This window comes from Acinonyx jubatus, chromosome E3 (assembly GCF_027475565.1).
Source record: "Acinonyx jubatus isolate Ajub_Pintada_27869175 chromosome E3, VMU_Ajub_asm_v1.0, whole genome shotgun sequence".
In the NCBI taxonomy this organism is placed as follows: domain Eukaryota; kingdom Metazoa; phylum Chordata; class Mammalia; order Carnivora; family Felidae; genus Acinonyx; species Acinonyx jubatus.
This window is the reverse complement of record NC_069398.1, coordinates 8616406-8633325: the sequence shown is the minus strand read 5'-3', so window position 1 is coordinate 8633325 and position 16920 is coordinate 8616406. Positions and strand designations below refer to the sequence as shown.

Here is a 16920-nt window from a genome sequence, read left to right as displayed (position 1 = left end):
GTGGCTGTGGGCAGCATCTCAATCCCATAAGCCTTCTGGGCAACCTGCCCTGCCTCTTCCTGGGGTCCTAGCCCAAGGAGGAAAGACCTAATGAACATTTAGAAAGCACCGGCGATGTGAAGGCCCGGTGATTTCCATGGTCTGTATGGCAGATCTCATTTAATCCTCTCATCTGTAAGGAGCCAGATTTTACTTCATTCCACAGATGGGTAAACTGGGCTTTCAAGAACAAAGGGACTCTCCCAAGATCAGCTGTCTAGGAAGCAACTTACGTATTCATTTGCTGGTTGGTTTATTGAAAACCACCATAACCTAGTGGAAAAGGTTCATGCTTCCTGGTATGCATCAGGGTGATGTGGCTTCTAAGACTTTCATGTGTGTGGACTCTGGCAAGTACCTAACTCTTCTGAGACCCAGCGTCCTCATCTGTCAAATGGGGACAACAATACCCCGCTTTGTGGGGTTGTTAGAAGGACTAGATTCTCCATGTAGTGAAGCCCAGAGATCCCTGAAGACAGATTCTTAAATTGGATCACTGTGTCCCCAGAACCTGCAGCAGACATGACACACAGTAGGTGGTCAATATGTTTGTTGAATGAATGGAATGAATGAATGAATGAATGTTGGAGTAGGAATGCAAGAGAAGGAGGTGCCTATTTATCCACTCAGTTTATTATTCATTGAGCACCTACTACGTGCTAGGTCCTGGGCTAAGTACTGGGGACTGTCATGAATGAGACAGAGCTGCCGCCCTCACGGAGCTCACAATCTACTGATGGAGACTGATGGTCAAGGACTGATTAAATCGTTTAATTATTAAGAGTGGTAAGTGTTATGAAGGGAGTTATGAGCGATGTGTTAGAAAGGGAGGAACAGGCCAGGAAGGCTTTTGGAGGAGGTGACGTTCAACCCAACCTGTGCATGAAGATGATATTGGCCGTATGAAGATGGAGGTCAGGTCCAGGCAGGGGGACCCCAAGGGATACAGCCGGGCATAGCCCAGGGACGGAAAATCGGCACCATGGCGAAACTTTACTTGAGCACCTACTGTGTGCCAGGCTCTGAGCTGGGTACAGGTAAGACAAAAGCGTCAACTTCCCCCACCCACTGAGCTTGGGTGGGGCCTGGGGTGTGGAGGAGACCATTGCTGGGACCCCTGTGGGACTCAGCTTGGTACGATGACCAGTCCTTGTGCCCAGAGAAACAAGTCCTGCAGACAAGGCCCTCCCCCCGCCCTGCTCTTACCTGCCTCTCCTTGCAGGTGGCTGGCTACCAACCTGGAGCTCCTGGGGAACGTGCTGGTGTTGGCAGCCGCCATGTGTGCTGTGCTGAGCAAGGCCCACCTTAGTGCCGGCCTCGTGGGCTTCTCTGTTTCTGCTGCCCTCCAGGTACACCTGCCTCCCAAGACAGACCCCTGCCAGTCAGACCTTCAAGGACCCCAGTGCAAACCAGCAACCAGTGAGGAAAATATAGAGGCTTAGCTGGGGTGACCTTCCTGGACCTTGGGCAAGAGTCTTCCCTCGCAGAGCCTCAGTGTGCTCATCTGGAAAATGGGGCAGTAATCTCTTCACTTCAGACTTTGTAGAGCCTAGTTGAGATAAGGTATATAGAGTCCATTTCCAGGGTAGTGCTAAATTTTGGTAACTATTAATAATAATATGTCATGTCAGGTCATGATATCTATGAAGGAAAAAATATATATGCAAGTGGCATTCTTCTAGTGAATTGTTGTAACAGCTTTATAACTATTAACCCATTTAATTCTGCCCACAACCCCATCGGGGATACTATTATCATCCTCATTTTACATTGAGGCAAAATGATGGGAAATCAGGGAAGAGTCACTCTCAGAATGGAAGTCAGTGGGCCTGAGCCCTGCTGGGTGTCCTTGCGAGAGTCATACACCCTCTCTGGTCCTCTCGTCCCACCTGTATCAAGATGGGTTGGACATCTTTCTACTCTGCATACTCCAGTTCTACTGAAGGAAGGTCCTGGTGATGACAGTGAAAGCCCATCCCCTTACCTGTCCCCACTTCTGCCTCCTGCCCCTGCCTCAGGGGGGCTGATGCAAGCCTGCGATGTCTTCCCCCTCCAGGTGACCCAGACACTGCATTGGGCTGTTCGCAGCTGGACAGACCTGGAGAGCAGCATCGTGTCGGTAGAGCGGATGAAGGACTATGTCCAGACGCCCAAGGAGGTGATGGGTGGAAGATAGGGATGGGGGTGTGGACCCAGGTCTATGCCTGCTATGGGCTTTAGAGCCCCTGCCACTGAGGGCTGGGGTTGCAGCCAGGGCGACAGTAATGGTTAAGAGCGTGGGGTCTGGAGCCAGGAGAAATCCTGGGTCCTTTGCTTCTTCACTTGGGCAAAGCAGGTCATTCTTCTGAGTGACAGGGGACCATAGGTAACAGCAGTGCAGTAGCAGTAGAACAGCAACATGACGGCCACATCACAGACACATCACAGCAACGTTCTAGGCACATCACAGCAAGATGACAATAATGGAAGAGTGACATGGCAAGGTAACAGTGAGGGTGTACTGGGGGGTCAGGTGAGATCCCACGAGAAAGCACTTAGTGTCAGGCACACCGTAGATAGGCCCTACACGCCCACGGCTCTGATGGGCCCCCTTTCACCTCGAGGGGATCGAGGACCTATTCAAGGTCACAGGAAGAGCACACAGCAGCTAACGACCCCCTCGTGCACAATCTTGCCCTCCTCACAAAGACAAAGGGGAGAATATTATTCTACCCCTTCTAGAGGAAGACAGAATCTTATTTGACAATTAATAGTGGCTAATAATAATAATAAAGATAGAGTAGCCAATACCATCATTATTTTTATAATCTCAGAGGTCACCTGTTTATAGCTCTGCTATGTTCCAATGCCCCCAACGACTCTGTAAGATAGCAGTAAATATGCCCATTTTACAGAAGAGGAAACTGAAGCTCAAAGAGAGAGCGGCTCCTCTGACCCTGTGCCCCTCTCCCGTCCCAGGCGCCCTGGAGGCTACCCACCTGTGCAGACCGGTCCCCCTGGCCTCACGGGGGGCAGATCGAGTTCCGGGACTTTGGGCTGAGATACAGACCTGAGCTCCCACTGGCCGTTCGGGGTGTGTCCTTCAAGATCGAAGCCGGAGAGAAGGTGAGCAGCTCTGGCCCGTCTTCCTCCTCCTGGAAGCCAGGCTCAGGGTGGGCAGTGCCCAGGGTCTAGGCCCTGAGCACCAAATGCTTCCTCCACACCCGACTTCAGGCCCTCCACTCTGAAGACCCACCACGCCCTAACTGAAAGGATCATCTCCCCCAGGCCTGCCGCCATCTTGGCGAATGCCACCACCCACCCACCTTGGTGTCCTGGGTAAGGAGGCGTCTCTCCGACCGCCTTCTTTCTCTTTGCCTCCGACGTGAGTGCTGTGGCAGAGTGCTGGATGTTCCGCATACGCGATCCAGTCTGCATGGGCTCAGTTCCTGGCTTTGCCATGGCTGACCCTGGGCAGGTCACTTCATGTCTTGACCTCAGTTTTTCCATCTGTAAAATGGAAATAACAATGTCAATCTCACAGAGCTCTTGTGAAGTTTCGGTGACTTAACACATGTAAACTGCTGGGAACGGTGCCTGGCACGTAGCAAGAGCTGCAGAAGCGTTTGCCCGGGGTTTTAGCAATTATCAGGTGCACTTTTACTCTGACAACGACCCTACGAAGAAGTGCTAGTATTGTCCCATTTTACAGATGCTTAGGAAACATTTCCCACTTGTATTTCCTTCCTGCCTCCTCCTAGACTGCTCCAGGCCCCCAGTTGAGCCCCCAGCCTCCCATTTAGTCACCTCCAGTCTGTTTTCCGTGATCTTTATTTGGGCATGACATTCCCCTGCTTGAGACCTTCCCCCTGCTCCCAGCTTCCCTTACAGTAAAGCCCAACTCTTGAGCTTGGCATTCAAGACTCTGCCCAGCTCTTCATTCATTGCCCTGCAAGGGCTCAGCCAACACTTGGGGAGTACTGCCTCACGGGGCCAGGTGGGCACCTGGTGCTGCCCTCAGGGGGTTTACCTGGCATCTTCCCCTACCCAAACTCCTGCTTATCCTTCAAGGTTCCACTCAAGTATCACCTCCACCATGAAGCCTGCTCTGATTACCCTGTTGACTTCTATCCCAGGCGGCTTCACATCCAGAGTCTGATTATAGAGGGGGCTTTTTCATCAAGTGTATTCAAATTAAGTTTGCTCAGTTGCATTATTTCCAAGACCAGACAGTGAGCCCTGTAGAGCAAGGATTCCTTAATTTCTCTATTCCTCATGCCTAGAAGAGTTGCCTGTCATACAGTGGGTAACACAATTCACTTACTGTTTTTTTTTTAATGTTTATTTTTGAGAGGAGAGAGATTGAACGTGGAAGAAGGGCAGAGAGAGAGGGGGCTACAGGGTCTAAAGCAGGCTCTGCGCTGGCAGCAGCAAGCCCGGAGTGGGGCTTGAACTCACAAACCGTGAGATCACGACCTGAGCCAAAGTTGGACACTTAACTGACTGAGCCACCCAGATGGCCCATATTTCATTCACTTCTTAAACATATAGTGTTGAGCCTTCAGCGAGTGTTGGACATTAAGAATGCAGCAGTTGGGGCGCCTGGGTGGCGCAATCGGTTAAGCGTCCGACTTCAGCCAGGTCACGATCTCGCGGTCCGGGAGTTTGAGCCCCGCATCAGGCTCTGGGCTGATGGCTCAGAGCCTGGAGCCTGTTTCCGATTCTGTGTCTCCCTCTCTCTCTGCCCCTCCCCCGTTCATGCTCTGTCTCTCTCTGTCCCAAAAATAAATAAACGTTAAAAAAAAAAAAAAAAGAATGCAGCAGTAAATGCTGAGGACGGATGGGGGCAGGAACAATGATGGGCAGATGGATGGAAGGATGGAAAAACGGGAGGGTGGGGGTATAGCAGGAAGTGTGGGTGAGTGGACAGAAAGATGGGAGAGATGAGTCACAAAGGGGAGAAGATAGAGAACTATGTACAGAAAGAAGGCTGGATGGAATGGGTGGACATATGGAAAGGTGGACAGATGGACAAATACTCAAAGGATAATGGATAGATGGATGTATCTTGGATGCAGGGGAAATACCTCGCAGAGATGCCCAGGGACCCTCCGGGCTTCTGGGCAGACGTGGTCAGAACGAGCCTTGCCCTCCCATCCCCTGGCAGGTGGGCGTCGTTGGCAGGACAGGGGCCGGGAAGTCCTCCCTGGCCGGGGGCCTCCTGCGGCTCCTGGAGGCGGCCGAGGGTGGGATTTGGATCGACGGGGTCCCCATCACCCATGTAGGGCTGCACACGCTGCGGTCCAGGATCACCATCATCCCCCAGGTGAGGCCCGGGGCACAGGGTGGGCAGAGGTGGGAGGCGTGGCTGGGCCCGGCTCTGACCCAGTGCCCCTTCCGGCCAGGACCCCACCCTGTTCCCTGGCTCGCTTCGGATGAATCTGGACATGCTGCAGGAGCACCCGGACCAAGCCATCTGGGAGGCCTTGGACACGGTGCAGCTCAGAGCCCTGGTGGCCAGCCTGCCTGGCCAGCTGCAGTATGAGTGTGCTGACCAAGGGTGCAACCTGAGGTAGGCTTGCCCCACCACGACCAGGGCCTGGGAGGAGCTGCGTGGAGAGGCGAGTGTGGCTGGGGCTCCCCGCACTGCCCTGTCCCCAGGGTAACATGCCCTGGAAGTCTGCCTCCCCCACGGGACTACCAGCTTCATTCTGTTAGTACTCACAGGATGAATCCCGTCCCTTATCAGCAATTCTGAACTCCAACACAGTCTCTGAATATCCACTTTTGTCTTCCTCAATTCGGTTCCTCAATTTATTTGGGTGACAAAACCCAACCCTTACTGACACAAGGCTACTTATAGTCTATTTATCCCTCTCAGCATTTCTTTTGCTACGAAAGTATCGTCTTTGATGTGGGCACGAATTCCACTCTCCCTGTGGGTTCTAAGTAACATATGGTATACGTTTCTTTCTGAAGAAATTTTAGGGGCGCCTGGGTGGCTCAGTTGGTTGAGCGTCTGACTCTTGGTTTCAGCTCAAGTCATGATCCCAGGGTCATGGGACTGAGGCCTGTACCACGCTCCGTGTTGAGTGTGGATCCTGCTTAAGATTCTCTCTTTCGCCCCCCCCCTCCTTCCCCCCGCCCCTCTCCCCCACTCGTGCTCTGGCTATCTCTCAAAAAGAAAAAAAAAGAAATTTTAGTTGTGGTAAAATACACCTAACATAAAATTTAGCATCAAAAAAATTTTTTTAATGTTTATTTATTTTTGAGAGAGACAGAGCGTGAGTGGGGGAGGGGTAGAGAGAGAGAGAGACACAGACTCCAAAGCAGGCTCCAGGCTCTGAGCTGTCAGTACAGAGCCCGACCCAGGGCTCGAGCTTATGAACTGCGAGATAGTGACCTGAGCCAAAGTCGGATGCTTAACCGACTGAGCCACCCAGGTGCCCCAACCATTTTTTTTTTCTTTACTAGAATACATTCATCTTTATTCATACATACTGGAAAATAGGGTCTACTTTTTTTTTTTTACTTTCATCCAAGTTAGTTAGCATATAGTGCAACAATGATTTCAGCAGATTCCTTAATGCTCCCTACCCATTTAGCCCAATCCCCCCACCCCTCCAGTAACCCTCTGTTTGTTCTCCATTTTTAAGAGTCTCTTATGTTTTGTCCCCTTCCCTGTTTTTATCTTATTTTTGCTTCCCTTCCCTTATGTTCATCTGTTTTGTATCTTAAATTCCTCATGAGTGAAGTCACATGATATTTGTCTTTCTCTGACTAATTTCGCTTAGCATAATACCCTCTGGTTCCATTGACGTAGTTATAAATGGCCAACCATTTTTTAATGTACAATTCGTAGTGTTAAATACCTTCACATAATTATGCGACCCATTTCCAGAACTTTTCCATCTTGCAAAACTGAAACTCTGTACCCATGAAAAAACAATTCTAGGAGCAACTGGGTGGCTCAGTTGGTCGAGTGTCCAACTTCAGCTCAGGTCATGATGTCCCAGTTCATGAGTTCAAGCCCCATGTCAGACTTGCTGCTGTCAGCTCAGAGTCTGCTTGGGATCTCTCTGTCCCTTTCTCTCTCTGCCCTTTCCCTGCTCACACACACACACACACACACTCTCTCTCTCTCTCTCTCTCAAAAGGAAAATAAGCCTTTAAAAAATTCTATTTTCCCCTGCCCACAACCTCCAGCAACCCCATTCTGCTTCCTGTTTCTGTGACTTTGACTACTCTGGGTACCTCATTTAAGGGCAGTATTACAGTATTCGCCTTTTGTGACTGGCTCGTTTCACTCAGCATAATGTCCTCAAGGCTCATCAGTATTGCAGCATGTGCCAGAATTCCCTTCCTTTTTAAGGCTGAATACTATTCCATCGTAGGGACGGACCACATTTTTCTTGCCCATTCCTTCACGGATGGATGCTTGCGTGCCTTTTTGAAAACAAAGACGTTCTGGATCCTAAAACCCCATCTGCCCCCAGAGGTGTGAGGGTAAGAGGCTGTGGGTGGCAGCCTCATCAGAGCTTCTGCTCACTAGAGAAGCAGTGTCGCTTGGTGGCTGAGAGTTTAGACACGCGTCAAATCCAGCCTCCCCCAGTTACCAGCCCTAGGACCTTGGGCAAGTTCATCTTCTCTGCCCAAGAGAGAAGTGAGTGAAAAGAGAACTATAGTGAGTATCTCCTTCCTGTTCGAGGATTGACTTATACGTGTTAAGTTGCAGACACAGTGCCTGGATGGAGGGAAAAATAATGTTTCCCTGTAAACCTCAGAGAGGCCCCCTCACGAATCCCCTTCTGCAGGATTGGCTTATGAGGCTTGAAAGTTGCCCCGGGGTCGCCCAGCTCGCCAGGGGCGTGGCCATAGCGGGTCCTGGTTCCCCAGAGACGCTGCTGGAAGGCTTCACCATGAGAAGGAAGACCGCCCCAGACGGCCTTGGGTCTCCAGGGTAGGAGTGTCACGGACTGTGTGACCTTCAGTTGCAACTGTGTGCTGTGTGCTGGGGCCTTACTCTGTGACAAGCACACTGCTAAGCACTTTTATCGGGCTTATTTTGTCCCTGCACCCTGACAAGTCACAAGACTCATTGGCACAGTAACTACCTTTGTGGTCACCGTGAGACATGAGTCAAGACATGCAGAGGCACGTAGGTTATGTCTGGCACAAGATAAAGAACACTGAGTAGAAGTGGAAATAGCCATTTCACTGGGGGAGAGGAACTGAGGCACGGGGGTTTGAATGTCTTGCCTGGAGTCTCCCTGCTCAAAAAATGGCGGGAAGGGGATTCCTGCCGGCTCTGTGGACTGGGGACCCTCGTGAAGGAGTGTGTGTACCTGCCCCACTAACTTCTGCAGCTGTCGGGGGATCCGTTCGTGGGCAGGCCCTGCAAGTCCTGAGATGCAGGTAGAGAAACATCGGGCCTGACCGTCCTACTCCTTCCCAGTGTGGGCCAGAAGCAGCTCCTGTGTCTGGCACGTGCCCTTCTCCGGAAAACCCAGATCCTCATCCTGGACGAGGCCACAGCCGCCGTGGACCCGGGGACGGAGTTCCAGATGCAGGCCGCCCTCAGGAGCTCGTTTGCCCAGTGCACAGTGCTGGTCATTGCCCACCGCCTGCGCTCTGTGATGGACTGCGCCAGGTAAGCACCCCTCCCCGAGTAGGCCCTCTCCCCGCTCCGCCCCCACGGGCGTAGAGGAAGGCATCAGGGTTTAGAGCCGCACGGGCGCTGGAATGGGTTATCACGTGCGCACTGTACAGGTGGCAAAACTGATGCCCAGCAGGGAGGAGGTGAGCCCAAGAACACGTGCCCGGAAGACGTTTCCAACCTAGCTGTCAGGGTCAGGAAACCTCAGGGAAGGCCGGACTTTGCCAGAGCAGACATGCTGGGCTTTCACTGGTGCAAGCGCTCGGGCGGATTGGGCCGGTAAGGGCTCCCCATTGCCCTCTCTCCTGCAGGGTGCTGGTCATGGACAAGGGGCAGGTGGCAGAGAGTGGCAGCCCGGTCCAGCTGCTGGCCCAGAAGGGCCTGTTTCACAGGCTGGCACAGGAGTCAGGCCTAGTCTGAGCCCTCTGCCCTCGCCTCGCCAACCCGGAGAGACTGCTGTGCCTTGGAGGTACAGGTGACCCAGGGGTCATCAGTGGCACCTCAGTATTGGATCTAGAGCCCTCTGATCTCTGGGAGGAAAACGGCCGATCATCACAAACCCAGGAGGACACAGCAACAGCCAGGTTGGCGTGATGAGGGCTCATCCCGCCGCATCCACCCTGGACGGGCTCCCTGTGCTGCCTGCCCGTTGGCCTCACCTGAGGACCTTAGAAACCTGCACATGTCTGAGCTCCACCGCAGACCAAAGAAATCAGCATCTCTGGGGCTGGGGGGCCGGGACCGTGGTGTGTGTGTGCCTTTTACAAACCACCCCCTTAATTCTGAGATGGTTGTCGAGTGACAAGCCATGACAAGAATCCAGAAAGTTCCTGCGTAGCTTTACTCTGTTTCCCCCACTAGTAACATCTTGAAAAACGATAGTATAATATCATAACCAGGATGTTGATAGTGGTACAATCGGCCGATCTTGTTCAGATTTCCCGCTTTTACGTGGATGTGTGTGTGTATGTGTGTGTGCACACGCGCATTTCTACAGAGGCTCCTGCACCCACCTCCACCAGACGGGATGCTGAACGTTTCCATTACCACAGGAACCCCTCTGCTTGCTTTCGTAACCATACCCACCTCCCTCCGCCCACAACTGCTGACGCGTTCTCCATTTTGGTACCTATTTTTATTTATCTTGAGAGAGAGAGCACGAGCAGGGGAGGGACAGGAGAGGGAGAGAGAGAGAATCCCAAGCAGGCCCCACACTGCCAGCGCAGAGCCCGACGCGGGGCTCAAACTCATGAACCACAAGATCGTGATCTGAGCCAAAACCAAGAGTCAGACGCTTAACCGGCTGAGCCACTCAGGCGCCCCTTGGGACGTATTTTCAAAGCTTCCGGAGTATTCCACACCTCTTGGTGCCCCCCTACCCTCGGAGATGAGCCCCTAGGAGTGTCTTATCTGAACTGTCGCACCAGCCACACAGCCCACACCAAGAGCAGACCGTCCCGGGAATGAGCACGTGCACACTTTCAACTCCATAAATAGGGTTCACGGAGCCAGCACCCCCAGACTCCCACTGAGAGAATCTCCTCACCGCACACTTCCTCCGTTTGTTGAAGACCAAATTCCAGCTCCCCAGGGGAGTCCCAATGGTGGTTGGGACGTCCAGAGCAGCCAGAGGCCTGGATAGGGATGGTTCAGGGCTCGCTTTCGTGAGGGGGAGTCACCACGCGCTGTGCTGCTCGGGCCGGTTTCCCACGGCACTCGGAAATCGGATACAGGGCTCCTAAAACTGGCTTCAGGCACCAGGCAAGGGGGACAAGAGTCTAAAATAGGCCAGCCTGAGGCCACACAGGCATATAGCTGTGAAGGGCAGCCTGAGAAAGGAATCAAGTCCCTGGACCAGAACTTGAGGCCAGCCCCACGGTTCTTTAGTGACCTCATGGCATGGCTGCAGAGGTGAGCTGGGCACCAAATGCACGCCCGATCGATGTTCGCTATAGTCAGCAATCCTGTTCTATCTGAGGACCTCCGTGGGTCCTCCAGGGGGTAAAGGCTTTACACACCAGGATCTTTTTAACCACATCACTCTTTAAAAAATGTTTATTTTGAGAGAGAGAGAGAGAGAGAGTGCTGGGGAGGGGCAGAGGGGGAGAGAGAATCTTAAGCGAGGTGCAGGCTCAGCGTGGAGTCCAATGTGGCTCTCCATCCCATGACCCTGAGATCATGACCTGAGCCGAAATTAAGAGTCAGGTGCCAGGTGCCCTTTAACTGCATCACTGTTGACAGGTGGGCTGATAATTCTGGGTTGGGAGGGACGTTCAGCAGCAGCCCTGGCCTCTTTACTAGAGGCCAATAGCACTGTCACCTCCAGTTGTGCAAAAATGTCTCTAGATGCTGCCACTGTCCCCCAGGGGATCAATCACCCGGTGAGAGGCACTGGGCCTACCCGACCCGTGGTTAATCCGCTGAGACGTGGACAATGGCTGTGCTGGTATATCAAGAGGGGCCTGTGGACACCCACCTGCTTGCTGGGACCCGGAGCCCGCCCTGTCCCAGCCTGGTCACGGGGACTTTCAGCTGGTCCATTCAACATAGGGTTTTCAGCCCAGAGTAAACCAAAGCTCCATCTAATGGCAGTGCCTACCTCCCTCTGCCAAGGGGCGGCCAGAAGCTCCTGCTGTCGCCTTGCAAGCAGAGTGGGAGGTCTGCGTCCCTCGCCTGCCCCTGGTCATGCCTACAAGGGGCCGGCCCCACCATCACTAGCACCTCCCAGCTCTGTTTTATAAACGAGGAAACTGAGGCTCAGTGAGTTCACATGACCTGCCAATGTCGCCCAGCTTGTAAGTGGCCGAGTGGGGCTCTGCTCCTGGGTCTATTTACCACCACAGCCCAGGACGTGGCGTGGGGGGCGTCTGCCCAACTTTGAAGCAGAGGAAGGGACCAGACACAGCACTTTCCATTTCTCTACTTGGAACGGAGCCCCCTGATGTCCGGGCAGAGCGACCGCAGGCCAAAGAGGCAGCCGCTGTGTGTTTGGCAAACCCACTGGGGGTCATTCGAAGGCTTCTTTCATGGAGGGAGGTGGTTGGCCAGCAGGCGGAGCGTGCTCCCGGGGAGCCAGTGCTAATGAGGCTGTTGTTGGGCCCACACCACGGCTTCCTGGAGACTGGCCTGCAGGGGCCACCCAGGCCATCCGTCCCCCTGCCACAGGCTCGGGGGGGGGGGGGGATGGGGGGTGGGGACACAGATGCAGGAAAAGCCATGTACAGACCTTCTGTGGTCAGTGCCGGTCTCAGTAGGTCCCTTACCTTCACCTGTGTCCCCTCCTGTCACTGCAAATGCTTACCAAGCCCTGCCCCAATGCCTGCCACAGCCTTCTAGGGAATCCTTACAACGGGAGGAGGAAGGTCCCATCATTATTCCCTTACTAGGATGCTTTGAGGAGGCCCCTTTTACAGATAGCATAAGGAGGAATAGCATAAGGAGATAGCATAAGGAGGGATCCGAACCCAGGTGGCCGGGCTCCAGAGCTCATGTCCTATCCACTGTACCACACTGCCTCTCGCACACTTCATTAGCTCTAAAACACCAGCTCGCTGCTAGTTGAATTCCACTCTGGTATCCCACCAGAAGCGAAGGAAAGGGCTCCTTTCCTTTTTTTTTTTTTCTCTTGGTTTATTTATTTTGAGAGAGAGAGAAAGAGAGAGAGCGAGCGCACAAGTGGGGCAGGGGCAGAGAGGGAGAGAGAACTCCAAGCAGACTCCACGCAGTCAGCACAGAGCCCAACTCAGGGCTCGAACTCATGAGCTGTGAGATCATGACCTGAGCTGAGATCAAGAGTAGGATGCTGAACCAACTGAGCCCCCCAGGTGCCCCAGGGCCCCCCTTTCCTTCTCGAGGCAAGGGATTTGTTCATGTGTCTTCACTGTGTCTCCCAGCACCTGGCATGGTGTGCAGCAAACAAGAGTGCTCAGTGACAACTGCGTGACTGGATGGATGGATGGATGGACGGACGGATGGATGGACGGGCGGATGGACAAAGCAATGAATCCTACATCATCATGTAGGATGGTGTCCTGAGGGCCAGCTGTGGTGCTGGGTGCTTTACCTGGATCTTTTTCCATCCCCACACCCACCTGGCCTGGTGGACATAATGATCCCGGCTGTACCAAGGAAGAAACCACAGGTGCCGAAAGGCAAGTTCTTGAGTCCCCGATGACTTCGCACTTGGCTCAGGGCCCGGCACAGAAGGCTTGTCCTGGATCAGAGAACCCAGTCACTTGGATACATGCTACATGCCCGTGGTGGGCCATTCATCAAGGAATAAACAGATCAACCCCCTGCTCTCACAGAGCAGCCACTGTACCACCACCAGGGGAGGGACCAGCAAGAGGCAAGACCCTCTTGGTCTTGCATCCTTGGGCCTGCATCCTGCACCCTGGAACACCAGCAGAGTGTGACTTGTGGCTGGAGAGGCCAGTGAGGTGGCCAGAAGGGAGCTGCGGGCAGAGGTCATGGGAAGGCAGATTACGTGGGGTGTCTGGGTGCCGAGATGGGGACCACAGGAGGGTTGTGATGTGATTTTTTTACAGACTTACTGCAGGGAGGGGGCGGCCAGGGCAAAAGCAGGGAAACCACTGAGGTGGTGACTGTCACAGGAACACGAGAGAGAGACCAGCGTGGCAGGAATGGGAGGGAAGAGAAGCGGTCTGATTGGGAGTGTTTTTCTGGAATGAGCTGCAGGACCCGCATGGGGGTGTGAGAATGAATGGCGGACAAGAGCTCAACACCAGGAGGCACCATGTCCACTGCCCGCTCCCCTCTGGCCCAGGGGTCCCTTCCCGTGTGAGCAATGCTCCGCACTGAGCCCAGGGCCTGGCACACGGCAGGTGCCGTCTCCCTCGTTAGGAAAGCGCTCACCCGGACCATACCTGGACGAGCAGGCGCCCCTGCCCCAACCCTGGCGCTTCTGGCTTCCACCTTCTTCAGGGTTAATGCGGCTTGCGGCCTTCTCTTCGTAAAGCAGAAGGAGCTCTGACTCAGGCCTGGGACCCTCTGGAGTCCCAGTTGTCTCACAAAGCACACCCATAGGCACACGCTCAGATACCTGTTTAACAGACCCGGCTTGGGGTTTTAGTGATTCAGGGTCAGGCTCCACAGAGACAGGAGACAGGAGCACACCTCCCTTCTCAGACCGACACCCCCCCACCCCTGCCCCGACCCGGCACGTATAAATACCTCCTTCCAATGGTAACACCCTGACGGGAGCCCTGTACTGAACACTCAGGCTTCAGTCCCTAAACGCAACGACGTGCGAGGCAAAGGTGTCAGTCCAGGGACAGCAATGTCGGAGGGAAGACCGGCAGGGTTGGGAAGCTCCCTCTGCACATTTACTTGGTGCGCGGTTTTAGGGTGCAGCAGAAATGGCCTGCTCCCCAACTACAGGGAATTCTTCACCATCGAAACTCGTCCAATTCAAACTCAGAAACCGAACATGCCAGCCTCACTCATGCACTATCCAAACCCCAGAAAACATGCGAGTGACTGCAGGGAGAGGTACTGCTCTCCCTTACGCGCCCCTGCACTTCCCAGCCTCTTTTGCAGTGTGGTTGGGGCCGTAGGACTGATTCCGGCCAACGGGCTGAGTGGAGCTGACTTGTGTGGCTTCTGGTTTGGGACACTGAAAAATGGGTGTCCATCACCCGCACTTTCCCCTCCCCTGCTGTGGTCTCTGGAAGCCAGCCTCGAGAGGTGATGTCATAAGCCCAGAAGGGCCTGGATCACTAAGCTGCTGCATGGAAGGCAGGGACCCTAGAGAGGCACCCGATGCTCATCAAGACACAGGAGTGAGAAACAAACCCTTTTGTTCATTTCCTAAGAGTTTAGGGCTAATTTGCTAACTGCAGGACAGCCTGTCCTGTCCTGATGCAAAGGGATTTTCTAGGGTCATTTTGGCCACATGGGACTTTCACCCTCCTTGTGTCTTAGAACCTGACCAGGGTTGTGCATATCAGACACACTGCTGCTTGTCTCCACAATCCCAGGAGGCAGGTACGATCAGCCCCATCTTACAGATGAGGCTGCCGAGGCACAGAGACCAAGTGGCTCACACAGGGTCACACGGCCAGTGAATCTAAGGGTGGGATTCAAACCCAGCCTCTGTCCACTGTGCCATGCTGACTCCCCGCTAAACTGCACCTGCTTAACCTCTAAGGTCCCATTTCCAGACGAGAGCTCCCGCTGGAGACGACAGGTGTGCCAAAGAGAAAGAAGAGCAGCAGACGAGAGGGTACCCAGGCCTGACTCCTGAAGGACAGGGCTGAAGCCTCTGTTAACGCCCCAAGAACACAGGACAACTGTTCAGTAAGAAACAAAATATTTTTTTTACTGCAAATTATTTGCAAATGTTCACGTTTCCAGTGTAAGTCGTTAGAAAAAGATCCCCAAGAAAAACTTGGTTTATCTAGTGTGAAAGAATGGTATAACTTACAAAAAAAATAAATATGTATTTCCACCTAAAAGAAAGATGCTTCTCTGGGTTTGAAGTCAGCAACGTAGTTCATAGCAAGTATGAATCTGGGAGTAGCAGTGACCTTCCTCTGCTTTGGGGTCTCACCGTGCTCCCTGAGAGCTCTGAACAGGACGGGCCTCGAAGGACTCTGCTTCTCCGTTCTCCTCCAGGAACACGTGGACCAGCTGTCAGAAGCCGGCCGACGTGGCCATTCCCTGGGAATGCTGCTCCTTGGCTAACCCTTCCTCCCAAGAAATTAAAGTCTTGAGACGGTTTTTCTCCTTAGAGCAGCATTTGAAGGAAAAAAAAAAAAAAAAGAAGAAAGAAAAAGCAGCAGTCACTGATGTTGGTGAATGGGTCCTTTTCTCATCCTGGAAGAGACTCAGTAATGAAATGTCGAGTTCTCCACACTGCCACCTTCAAGCTAACCAGATGCCAAGGGCGAGAAAAGAAATCTAAATACCCGGAGGCGCGGAGGGGGATCAACAGGGCTCATTTAGGTACCAACGCGTTGTACTTAGGAGGTACCTGGTGCTCCCTTGACCTTGACCGCTTCATAACCATTGGCAGATCTTCTCTCTCAGGGACTACAGAAGTAGAGCCATTCTAGCAATGGGTAGGAAGAGGGAGGAAGGAGAGCAGGGAGAAGACTGGAGCGGACAAGGAGCTGAGCAGCCAGGCTGGGGAGTCAGCACTGAGATGATCTCCGGGCCCAGACAGCCCACAAGTCCTGCTGAGTCCCGTCAGTGAGAAGTCCATGGACATGGAGGCTGGCCCCATGTGTGACACATGTACCAGTGAAGTGGGGCTGGGACATCAGTACCTAGCGTCTGAGCGCCTGGAAGACCAGACGGTTGGTGACAGGAGAGTCCCTGGCCCTCAAGGTACTGCCCGAGGGTGAGAATGATCTTCCCAGGCCCCTCACCTCCCACCTGCAGCCCCGAGGAAACAAAGCATTCTGGGAGGAGCCAGACAAGGAAGGACGTCAGAGGCGCCACGGGCAGCTGTCGGGGGCCGGCGAGCTTCTCAAAGACGGAATCCACAGACTTTGGCTGGAGAGATCTGAGGCAGTTGGCTGGATTTGGTCACTAGCATATTTTACGAAACCCATTTCTCCGGCTGTCTGGCCACCAAACCTCCTAACAAAGCACCAAGAGCACAAGTGTGCACTCCCAGGGGCGTGAGAACATATATACATCTTGTAGGGGCAATGGAGGTGACGGTGGGAGTGTTTGGGGGGGGCTGCATCTCTGGGTCTCTCCTGGTGCTTCATGGTCAGTTCCAGGTTGGGGGCCGGACGGGTTGCTTTGTGTGTGTTTTCATTTTTTTTTTTTTTCTTTTTTCTTTTTGGTTTCAGTAGACAGGAGGCTTGGGTTCCCCAGAACAGCACCTCATCCCTGGATGCTGCCCTGTCAGCCCTGTAATTCCAACCAGATGCACCAGCTCTGGGGCTCACACCAGGCCAGCATCTTTGGCCATGCTGTAGAAAAGACCTCTCTCCTGCAGGAGGTCCAAGGGGTGGCCACACTCCCGGATTTCTCCTTTGTCTAGGACGATTACCCTGCAAGAGGAGGGGACACAGACATGAGGGACAGGGAAACAGTTGGCACCCTGGGCCCCCAAGAGCCACATGACCAACTCCCTGCTTTGGGTCAGGGCCCTAATGCCTCGTGTTAGGACTGGTGCAGTAGCCTTCCAACTGGCTGCCCATCCTCAATCCCTCCTCTTGTCACTGTCTAAGTCCTGTAATGCTTACGCTCATTACCGGCTGTCACTTCTT

General features: G+C 53.5%; 2 protein-coding genes across 6 annotated transcripts in view; one reads left to right on the top strand and one right to left on the bottom strand.

Moving 5' to 3' along the window:
* ABCC6 (ATP binding cassette subfamily C member 6) overlaps window positions 1-9217 on the top strand; it is a 53000-nt gene extending 43783 nt beyond the window's left edge. The window contains exons 25-31 of one of the 3 annotated variants that reach the window (XM_027043172.2): window positions 1262-1388; window positions 2096-2197; window positions 2998-3144; window positions 5186-5344; window positions 5424-5590; window positions 8474-8668; window positions 8986-9217. In XM_027043172.2, the coding sequence (XP_026898973.2) occupies window positions 1262-1388; window positions 2096-2197; window positions 2998-3144; window positions 5186-5344; window positions 5424-5590; window positions 8474-8668; window positions 8986-9094 (1006 nt within the window). In that variant the 3' untranslated portion in view covers window positions 9095-9217. Of the gene's footprint in view, window positions 1-1261; window positions 1389-2095; window positions 2198-2997; window positions 3145-5096; window positions 5345-5423; window positions 5591-8473; window positions 8669-8985 lie in introns of those variants that run through there. The other 2 variants (XM_053213332.1, XM_053213333.1) reach the window with 2 other exon arrangements.
* A 5771-nt stretch (window positions 9218-14988) lies between these two features.
* Window positions 14989-16920, bottom strand: part of ABCC1 (ATP binding cassette subfamily C member 1) — a 139120-nt gene continuing 137188 nt past the window's right edge. For all 3 annotated transcript variants that reach the window (XM_027043173.2, XM_027043174.2, XM_053213330.1), the window contains exon 31: window positions 14989-16701. In XM_027043173.2, the coding sequence (XP_026898974.2) occupies window positions 16593-16701 (109 nt within the window). In that variant the 3' untranslated portion in view covers window positions 14989-16592. The remainder of the gene's footprint in view (window positions 16702-16920) is intronic.